The sequence below is a fragment of the Callorhinus ursinus genome, unplaced genomic scaffold (assembly GCF_003265705.2).
Source record: "Callorhinus ursinus isolate GAN/ISIS: 27379988/994484 unplaced genomic scaffold, GSC_fseal_2.0 scaffold3, whole genome shotgun sequence".
NCBI lineage: Eukaryota > Metazoa > Chordata > Mammalia > Carnivora > Otariidae > Callorhinus > Callorhinus ursinus.
Window position 1 is genome coordinate 28,624,645 of NW_027397065.1, and position 10,570 is coordinate 28,635,214.

Sequence of the window (10,570 nt, forward strand, 5' to 3'; positions counted from 1 at the left end):
AGTGAGATCTGACGGGCAACGCGCCCCGCCCGCAACAGGCGCGCAGCAAATGGGCAGGCGCACCGCCCCTCAGTCTCCTTGTCTGTGAAATGGGAACCGGGTCGAGGAGAGCGGGGAACCCAGGAGCCCCCGGACCTCGGTGAGGAGCGCGGGGCTAGGGGCGCCCCTCCCTCCCTCGGGCCTCCCTTTCCTCGCCGGCACCGCCCCCTCCCGGCTTCGGAGGCCGCCAGTCGGCCAGCGCGCATGCCCGGGGCGGGGCGCAAGGCGAGAGCGCGGAGCGGGCGCGGAGCACGGCGGCGCGGAGTCCGCGGGTCCGCCCGCCAGCCCCGCCGGAGGCAGCCGAGGCCGCTCGGGCGGCGGCGGCGGCGGCTGGAGCAGGAGCGCAGCGCGCCAAGGAGACGGAGAGGCGGCACTGTCGGGTAAGGTCCTAGTCCGCACTTGCTGCCTGCTATGGGCGGGCGACATCGACCCCATTCCTCGGCTCCCGGCCGCCCCGGAGCCGCTGTCCAGGGTCCTCGAACCACCTGGGTGGCGGGGCTCGCGCACCATGCGTGGCGTGTGCCCAGCGTGCGCCCGGGGTGTGTGTGTGCGCGCGCGCTCGGCCGGGGGCGGCGGGTGTCCATTTCCATGCTCCTCGCCGGGGCGGGGCGGGGCAGGGCGGGGGCGGGTCCCGCAGCCGGGGGCCGGGCACTGGAGGGGCCCTGAGGGCCAGCCAGCCCTGTGTGTAGGACCGGGACCCCACGCCCGGCCTCGCCGCGTGCTGCCGCATTGTTCAACAGGGCTGTGCGGGAGGGGGCGCTTCCCGCCACCGCGGGGAAGGGGGTCCGCCCGCGTTGATTCATCTCCACCGTCCCCCCCCACCCCGGAGCGAGCTTTGTGCTCGAGTGGCTCCACTGGAACCACCGGCACCACTGAGCACACTCGCTGTCGCACACTCAGTGTGGCACACACTCTGGGGCACCATCACACACCCCATCACACACCGCGTTCACACACCCGCATCTCCCGGTGAGGCCACGATCTTCACACACACACACACACACACACACACACACACACTGTGGCCCTTGGTCATTCCATCACACTCACACATGGCCACCTGTGCACCCACCCAGTACACCAAGTGGGAGCCTTGCGTATACACCCAGGCATAGCTACGCATTCACACCAGACATCGCCTATCACAGCACACTCAACTCAACAGTACTCCCTTATCACAACACACTCGCAGCCACCCTGCTCTGGCCTGCTTGTCCCTGTTCACACTTGCTCAGGGTGTCCCTCATGTACCCCTAGACCCTGGAGTAGGCTGTGCACACACTTCCTCTCCCATCCTCTCCATCTCTTAGCTTGCTGCCTATCCCCTGCCCTCACTCAGCCCAAATGTGCACACCCCTGCAAGTCTATGCTTGCCTTCCTGTGGATGAATGGATGGATGGTCTGGGGCCACTTCTGGAGAAAGGTATGGCTATCACCCTTTGTTAGACTCTTTCTCCCCTACAGCCACAGGCAGGAGGCTTTGCTGCCCCAGGGATACTAGGAGACAGGGGGCCAAGAGGGTGCGGGGCAGCGGACCAGGATTGTCAGACACACACACAGGCACACGCTCACACCTGCTGAAGCACTCCAAGCCTTTGTTGCTCTTGTCACACGGGAGGAGGTGTTTGCAGGTGCCTGGTAGCCCTGGCTTCATAGTGGGAAGAAATCCTAAGGAGAAGAAAAGGGCTGGCCAGGTCCCTGGGCCAGAATAAGCATTCACAGAGGCTGCTCTGCCCAGGAGTGGGGCCCATGCACCTGTGCACACAGCCAGGCCAGCTCTCTGTGAGGGACCCTGAGGCCATGTGGCCACACATGCGCACACCCACAGGGTCCAAGTGGCCCCCACAGGACATAAGTACATAAGCCATTCTGCACATGCAAGTTGCATGTATACACACCAAGCTCTTCTTGAGCAGAATGCAGGAGCCAGGTCCTGGCTCTCCAGGCTGGCCTAAGCTGGCACGGACATCCACATACAGTGTCCACGCTCCTCTGCATGCCAGGCGAGCTGGCCCACACACCTAGGGGATCATTTCAACTTTTACCTCAATCAGGTCACATAAGCGTGCGGGTTCATCTGTTCATCTTGGTGGGTGTGTGCATGTGGGGACGCTCATGCTTCCTCAGGCCCAGGGATTGGGAGGACCCTTGGCCTGGCCCCAAAGAGCAGAAAGGGGCTTTAAGAGCCAAGCGTCAGTGTCCAAAATCTTAGCTGATACAAGCAGGAAGAACCCAGGCTTTGGGTTCAGACACAACAGGCTTTGAACTACAGCCTCCTGCACCAGCTGTGTGCCCTTGTCCAGTCTTTTCTCCCTCTGACCTCAGTGTCCGCACCTGTGAATTGTGGAGTCCAGATGACCAAATGAGCCTGAGAGTGCTGGGCCCAGGGCTGAGCACACAGTGGGAGAGCGATGGAGCTGGGTTCCAGTGGGAGGGCTGGGCACAAGGAGGAGGCACCCCAGGCCTGGGCTGCCTCTTGGAGAAGTGGCTTGAGGATATTGAGGATCCCTCGAGAGCCAAGAAGCACCCAGTAGAACTGTGAGCAGCAGAGCCTCTGGGAACGGTGCCTTGGCAAATCTTAAACCCAGGGCTGGGCCAGCAATTCTAGATATAACTACATCCCTTCCCCCAATTCACAGACTAAGGCCCAGACTGTGGAAATACTCAAATTCATGGAGCAAGTCAATGACCAAGCTGGCGCCTGACCCCACATCTTTCTAATGCCCTGGCCAGGCTTCTCATCCCTACCCCAGACCTTCTTCCATGTCAGAGAACTGCACGCTGGGAACCAAGAAGCCAGCCTTTTCCAGGGGGGTTTTCAGAAGAGATGTGTTACCAGCTGGGCCATGCCTGCCTCTCTGTTTCCTCTTCTGGAAAATAAGAACACAGCACCTGCCTGGCAGGTGTATGGGGTCTGCACAGAGTAAACGTACTAAAGGCTTGCTGTGTGTGAGATCACCTCCTACCCTTCTCAGCATCTAGATCAAGGGTCAAAACTCAGGTGGCTAGGGGCGCCTGGGTGGCTCAATCGTTAAGCGTCTGTCTTTGGCTCAGGTCATGATCCCAGGGTCCTGGGATCGAGCCCTGCATCGGGCTCCCTGCTCCGTGGGGAGTCTGGTTCTCCCTCTCCCACTCCCCCTGCTTGTGTTCCCTTGCTCGCTGTGTCTCTCTCTGTCAAATAAATAAATAAAATCTTTGAGAAAAAAAAAAACTCAGGTGGCTGTAGGCCAGGCGTATAGCCTACATGAGGGGCTGGCTGTAAGAAAAAGGAGTCAGTGATTGATAGCAACGGGCCGTCAGCCCCAGTGTCCAGGACACCATAGGGAGGGGTGGAGATTGTGGCTAATTGGAGAGTACACCCCCATCCAAGAAGGCAGCCACTGCTTGGCTCCGGCTGACTGTTGCCAAGCAGGAAGCATGCTCAGATTGCCAAATTTTAGTTTTCCCAGAGAATCTGGAAATCTGATTTTCACATGAAATCTTCTAATTTTAAATGTTGATCAGTTAACTCCTTTAAAAATTTCTTTTTAGCACTCTGGGTCGAACAAGCAGGTCTGAGGGCTAGATTCTGCCGGTTTATGCCTCTGCTACAGGCCGTCCTTCCCCTGCCCCCTCCTGGGAGCTCAGCTGGGCTCTGACAGGCGGAGTAGATAAAAACAGGCCTTCCATGTACACAGCCCAGCCCTAAAGTGAGCAGAGCCCTGCACACCCCTCATCCTCTCTAATCCTCACAGCAGCCTCGTGGGAGCAGGGGCGGCTTTGTCAGGGTCCCCAGTGAGGAGAAGGGACTTGCCTGAGCTCATAGAGCTTCTAAGTGGGGAACCGCCTCCTCTCCCCTTCCAACTTCACTCCAGCCACTCTGGCCTTTTCATGGCTGCCTCAGGCGCTACCTCCTCAGAGGGGCCTTCCTCGACCAGGTGTGTAAACCAGCTGCCCCCCCATAGTCCCACAAGTACCTCAGCTCAGTTCCCAAAGCCAAGTGCCCTGTTGTCCTCTGCAAGACTGCTCCTACCCCAGTGTCCCCATTCTGGTGATGACCCCCATCTGCCCAAGTCCCATAAGCCCAAAGCCTGGGGGACATGGCGGTGAATAGTATCAGCTCAATCCCCATCCAGTGACTCAAGGTCTAGGCAGGGATCCAGTGGTATAAAGGGCAGAGTGACATGTGTCTGGTTAGGAGAACAAGAGGCCGTAAGAACTCCTAGGAAGCTGGTGGGCAAAGAAGCTCACCAGGAGGGGGCATTTGAACTGGGACCTGAAGGTTTAATGAGAGTCAGTCAAGAGGGTGCATAGAGGCTGAGGTGAGAGAAGCTGTGAAGTCGTGGATGAGCCCAGAGAGGTTATAGTGTACGCACGCATGTGTGTGCCTGCACGTGTATGTGTGTGTGTTTGTATGGACTTTGCGGGAGTGCGTGCTGAAAGGTAAAGTTTAGCAGGTAAGTAAGTACACAGAGGCTTGGAAGCACATTATAGAATTGGACTTGACCCTAAAGGTAATAGGGAGTCATTAAGTTCCCCCACCCCGTTTTTAAAAAAAAGTAATACATGCACATGTGACCAAAATTTCATGCATCACAAAGGGGCATACCAAAAAAAAGTCTCTCCCACCTCCAGATCCTTGGTCTCACTTCCCAGAGGCAATTGCTACTAAGTTTCATGGGTTTCCTTCCGGAAATTTTCTTTTTATAAATAAACCCATATATGTGTATCTGTCTTTTTCTTGTCTGCGTGCATGGAATCCCACTAGCCCTGGCTTTTTTCACTTAATTTATCTTAGGCATCTTTCCTCTTCACTCTACACATTCTGATAGCTGTCCCATATTTCATGAACTGGCTTCCTGTTTTTTCTTTCTCATCACCAGCCATGTTCTCGTGTACCCTTGGTGCACCATCAATCCATCTTCAAGACCATTCCTGGAGGTGGGCTTGCTGACCTAAATGCCAAGTGCATTGTAAGCCTTTATAGGAACTGACAAATGTCCTTCCAAAAAGATTACAGCCAATTTACTTCCCTAGCAAGAGCAAGGAGGGGTTGGGGCCAAGGCGTAGCATGTTGGACCAACATCTTAAAAAGATCATTCAGTCTTTCGTTTAACAAATATACCTAGGGGGCTACTGCCTTACTATATGCCAGTTATTGTTCTCAACCCTGAGGGTATATAAGTAAATACCATGAAGTCCCCATCCTCCTGGAGCTGACATTCTAATGGAGAGACAAACCATAAGTAATAAACCACTGTATGTAATATATTAGATGGTAAATGGGTAATATGAAGAAAAGCTGAGCAAGGCAAGGGGGATGGAGAGTGCCCACCAGTGCTGGGGATGATGGGTTAGGGAAAGCTGCAGGGATCAGACCATGCAGATTTCAGGAGGGAAAGCATTCCAAGCAGAGGAAACAGCCAGTGCGAAAGCCCCAAGGCAGCCTGTGTGACTGGAGCAGTGTAATCAAGAGGAAGTAGTAGGAGACAAGGCCAAGATCAGTGATGGCGCCAGAAGATCAGGGACACGTATGGAGTTTCCTTTTACTTGGCATGGTTTGGGGAGACACTGCATGGTTCTGAGCAGAAGAGGGAGGAGCTACCTTGGATCTTACTAAGATCCTTCCAGCTGCTGTGTTGAGAATGAACCGTATGTGTTGAAGGAAAAAGCTGGGATAATCCAGGTGGGAGATAGTGCGAGTTCAGCTCAGGAGAGTGGCCAGATTCTGGCTATATTTTGCAGGGAGATCTGTTATGTTTTGCTGATGGATGGGACATGGGGTGTGTGAGAAAAGTCAAGGGTGATTCTAGGGCTTTTGGCCTGAGCACTTGTGAGATGGCTTTGGGAAAGATGGTGGAGCAGGTTTGGGGGGGATCCAGTGCGCTAGGCACTCCGGCTGTGGATGTGTAGTAGGACGAAGTTGCTTGCAGATCCAGCTGCCTGCCAGAGCCTCTCCCTGCATGTTCCCCAGACACCGCACACTCAGCCTGTCTAAACACAGCTCCCCTTCTTCCCAGATCTCCTGCCTCACACCCCCCCCAACCCTGGCCAGAATCCTGCAGGGCACCCCTACTGCCTCCCCCTATGGCTGGCTGGCTCCTGTCAGTTTTCCCCAGGCTCTCTCAATTCTGCCAACTCTCTATTCCTTGGACCTTTACTGTGCCAATTCTCATCTAGATTATTGCAGAGAAGGGCTGGGTGAATGAATGAAGAATTGGAAGAACGAGAGGTTAAAGAATGGTTGGCTAGCCCCTCTCCTCCCGCCTCCACACCATCCCAGAGCAGTCTTTGAAATCTCACGTTTCAGACTATGTCCCTTCCTCAACTGGAAATCATTCACAACTCCCCAGGGCCTGCACAGACCAAAACTGTGGCCTACAGACATATTTTGTTTGACCCACATAGTGTTTTTCTTTTTTGATCTTGAATTAGGATATTTTACTTTAAAGTTCTGGATCTCCTGCTACTCACTGATACTACCAGGATGCATTTCTCCAGAACAGAATGTGGCTAGTGGAGGAGTGGCTCCCTCTGTAAACAGGGCATGCACTCTCCGCTGCTTTCCCTACCATTCCCTATTGTACTATACCCAGCCTGCTTCCCTCACTTAAATTACCTATCTGGCCCCTGTGGCATCAGTTTGTGACCTGTGGCCTAGACGAAAAAAGCATAACTTCAGGGTTGCATGCTGTATGGGGTGGGCTGACAAGGAAGATGAAGGGTGCATTCTGCATGGGTGATGGTGGATGAAGTGGAAAAGTTAGACTGTGAGGGCACCTGGGTGGACAGACAGTCCATTAAGCGTCCAACTCTTGGTCTCAGCTCAGGTCATGATCTCAGGGTCGTGGGATCAAGCCCTGCATCAGGCTCCTGGCTCAGTGTGGAGTCTGCTTGAGACTCTCTCTCCCTCTCCCTCTGCCCCTCCCATGTTCTCTCTCTCTCTATTAAAGAAAAAATAAATTTTTTAAAAAAGAAAAAAAAAGTTAGACTGTGGCCAAGCTGTGAAGGGCCTTGAATGCCATTTTAGGAAGTCTGACCTTTATCCAGAGGGCCATTGGAAGCAGAGAAGCAGGGGAGTGATATGGTGGGACAGGAGACGACCAGATGGGGGCAGAGAACCCAGTGAGGAGGCCCAGATGCTTGGAGAAGGGTGGGAGGGAAAACACAGAGGCTCCTCCCCACTGGGTCTTCCCTGAGTCTGAGTCTGTTTTCTTTATGTTTCAGAACCAGATAGCAGCCTGGGGCACAAGTATGCTCAGGAGGGCAGTTGGGCAGTGCTGAAGACCCAGCCCGGCTCCAGCTTCTTTGAAAGAACTCCAGCCCCCCAGCACCTCAGCCCACAGCCCTCTGCTGCCCACAGGATGGGAGCCTGGGGGCTGGGAACCCAGCCATGAGGGACTGCTGCCCCTCCCAGCAAAAGGCCAGCCCTGCACCCTCTAGGCACAACCCTGCCCCAAGCCCAGGCATGGACTCTAGACACAGCAGCCCCAGTGGGGCTGGGGAAGGGGCCTCCTGTTCTGAGGGCCCTGGCGGGAGCTTGGCCTGCCCCTCCCTGACCTTCATCTCTCCCCAAGAGGCAGCTACCAAGGAGACATTGGGGGTACATGGAGCCTTGATCTCAGGGACACCAGAAGCCACCTTCTCTGGGAAGCCAGAGCCTGTGTCCTCAGCGAAAACTGATCCCTCATCCTTGGAGAACAGAAATCCTATGTTTTCAGAGAAGATGGATTCCAAGTCTTCAAAGCAGGCAGAATCCACTTCCATAGAAAAGGAAGATGCTGGGTCCTTGAGGAAGGCAGATCCCATGTTTATAGTAAAGACAGAGCCTACAGTCTTGGGAAAAGGGGATCCTGTGCCTTCTGGAAGGATGGATCCTGTGACCTCAAGAAAGGAGGATCCTGGATCCTTGGGAAAGGTAGATCCTGTGTGCTCTGACAAGGTGGATCCAGTGTCCCCAGGGAAGGAGGATCCTGTATCCTCTGCCAAATCGGATCCTGAGTTCCCAGGAAAGGAGGAGCCCAGGTATTCAGGAAAAGAGCTTCCTGTGGCCTCAGAAGAGGTGGCTCTTGCATCTGTGGGGAAGGCAGACCTTGTGTCCTTGGGAAAGAGAGATCCTGGGCCCTCAGAAAAGATGGATCCTGGGTCCTTGGAAAACACAGATTCTGCAACTGCAGGAAAGTTAGATCCTGGGTTCTTGGCAATACTGACTCCAGGGTCATCAGGCAAAATTGAGCCTGTGTCTCTGGGAACAGTGGCTCTGGGGTCCTCCAGAAGGATGGATCCTACTCACTTGGGGATGACAGATCCTGCATCAATGGGAAGTGCAGAAACTGGGTCCTCCACAAAAGAGGACCCTCAGTTCCTGGGGAAGATGGATCCTACCTCCTTGGGAAAGGGAGATCCCATGTCTATGAGAGTGATAAAAACCATGTCTGCTGGGCAGGTGGATGCTGTATTTTCAGGAAAGATGGAACCCACATCTTTGAAAACTGTGGCTGTGTCTTCAGGCAGGGTGGGTCAAGTTTCTTTGGGAAAGATGGATCCTGTGCCCTCAGGAAAGCCAGAGCCCTTGTCTCCTGGGCAGGCAGAACCAATGTCTGTCGGAAAGACAGAAACTGTCTCATCACGAAAGGAGGACCCAATGCCTTCCACAAAGGTGGATCCCATTTCTGTGGGAAATACAAAAACATCATCTTCTGGAAAAGTGAATCCCGAATCGAAAGGAAGGATAGACCCTGTGCCCTCAGGTCCAGGGAATCCCAAATTCTTGGGGACAGCAGGACCCTCATCCTCTGTAAAAGCTGAGACAGTAACTGAGGGGAAAACAGATCCACTGTCCTCAGAGAAGGCAGGTCCTATGGCCTCTGGAATGGTGGGTCCCACAGCCTCAGGTAAGGCTGACCCCCTGGCCTTGGACAAGGTAGACACTGTGAGCAGAGGGAAGGCAGAAAGTGTTCCCCCTGGAGAAGTGGATTCTGTGTCTTCGGGAAAAGTGGCCCCCGTGATTCTAGAAAAAACAATCCTGGCATCCTTGGGAAAAGCAGAAGCTGTCCCAGAGGCAAAGGTGGGTCCTTTGCCTCCAGAGAAGGGGAATCCTATGAACTCCACAAAAGTGGATCCCAGGGCCTCAGGGAAGGCAGAACCCAAGTCTGAGGGCAAAGCAGAAACAAAGCCCCTTGGGCAGGAGGGCCCTGCTTCATGGGGAAAAGCAGAGGCTGCATCTCTGCGGGAGAAGCCACTGGCCTTGGAGAAAGGGGAGCCGGAATCCTCAGGAAAAGTAGACCCTATTGCCCCTGGGAAGGTGGAGCCTGTGATCCCGGGGCAGGCCGATGCTGGGCCTCCAAGAAAAGCAGAGTCCCCATCCTCGGGGAAGTTGGCCCCCCCGACTCTGGAGAAGGCAGAGGCCTCCTCCTCCAGGCAGTCAGATGGCACACCCTGCGGCCCAGGCCCTTCTCCCGCGGGGGCCGGTAGTGGCGGAGGCCTCTTGGAGCCAGTGCCCAGCACGGAGGCCTCCAGCCCAGGCCAGAAAGACCTGGTGGCCGCTGGGGCTGAGAGAAGCCCGGGCCCTGAGGCCACAGGGCCCCCACCCGGGCCGCGGACTCGTGACAACTTCACTAAGGCTCCGTCGTGGGAGGCGAGCGCCCCACCGCGCGAGGACGCGGGGACTCAGGCGGGCGCGCAGGCCTGCGTGTCTGTGGCCGTGAGCCCCATGTCTCCGCAGGACGGCGCGGGCGGCCCGGCCTTCAGCTTCCAGGCGGCGCCTCGCGCACCCAGCCCGGCGCCCAAGCCACCCTCGCGCCGGGACGCGGGCCTGCAGGTGTCGCTGGGCGCCGCCGAGACGCGCTCCGTGGCCACTGGGCCCATGACGCCGCAGGCGGCCGCGCCGCCGGCCGCGCCACCCGCCTTCCCCGAAGTGCGGGTGCGGCCCGGCTCCGCGCTGGCGGCCGCCGTGGCGCCCCAGGAGGCGGCTGAGCCGGTGCGCGACGTGAGCTGGGACGAAAAGGGCATGACGTGGGAGGTGTATGGCGCCGCCATGGAGGTGGAGGTGCTGGGCATGGCCATCCAGAAGCACCTGGAGCGACAGATCGAGGAGCACGGCCGCCAAGGGGCGCCCGCGCCGCCGCCGCCCGCCGGCCCGGGCCCGGGCCCCGGCCGTGCGGGCTCGGTGCGCGCGGCGCCCCCCGAGGGTCCCGCCAAGCGCCCGCCCGGCCTCTTCCGCGCGCTGCTGCAGAGTGTGCGCCGGCCGCGGTGCTGCTCCCGAGCCGGACCCACGGCCGAGTGATCTGCTCCCCTTTTGTACGCCCGGGTTTCCAACCTTTTCAGGCTCCCTTCTTGACCCTAAGATCCTGGAAGGGATCCCTTCGACGGGCGGGAGGCCCCCTGAGGGGTGGGCAGCCTCTAGGGCCTTCTCATCTTCTTCCCAGCCTCCTCCCCTGCCAAACTCACAGATGAACCCTCTCTCCCGGCCCCCTCATGGTCATGGGACCATGAACCCAGCCCCGACACACACACACACACACACACACACACACACACACACACACACACA

The 10,570-nt window shown here is 56.7% G+C and overlaps 1 protein-coding gene across 1 annotated transcript; it reads left to right on the forward strand.

Moving 5' to 3' along the window:
* Positions 1-268: 268 nt before the first annotated feature.
* On the forward strand, positions 269-10,303 carry GPRIN1 (G protein regulated inducer of neurite outgrowth 1). Its single transcript, XM_073887404.1, has 2 exons — positions 269-419; positions 7,246-10,303. Exon 2 carries the CDS (start codon positions 7,412-7,414, stop codon positions 10,301-10,303), a length of 2,892 nt encoding a protein of 963 aa, XP_073743505.1. The 5' UTR covers positions 269-419; positions 7,246-7,411.
* The last annotated feature ends 267 nt before the right edge of the window (positions 10,304-10,570 follow it).

Excerpts from the sequence above, each read along its gene's own strand:
- GPRIN1 (XM_073887404.1), top strand. The coding sequence starts at position 7,412 with ATGAGGGACTGCTGCCCCTCCCAGCAAAAGGCCAGCCCTGCACCCTCT.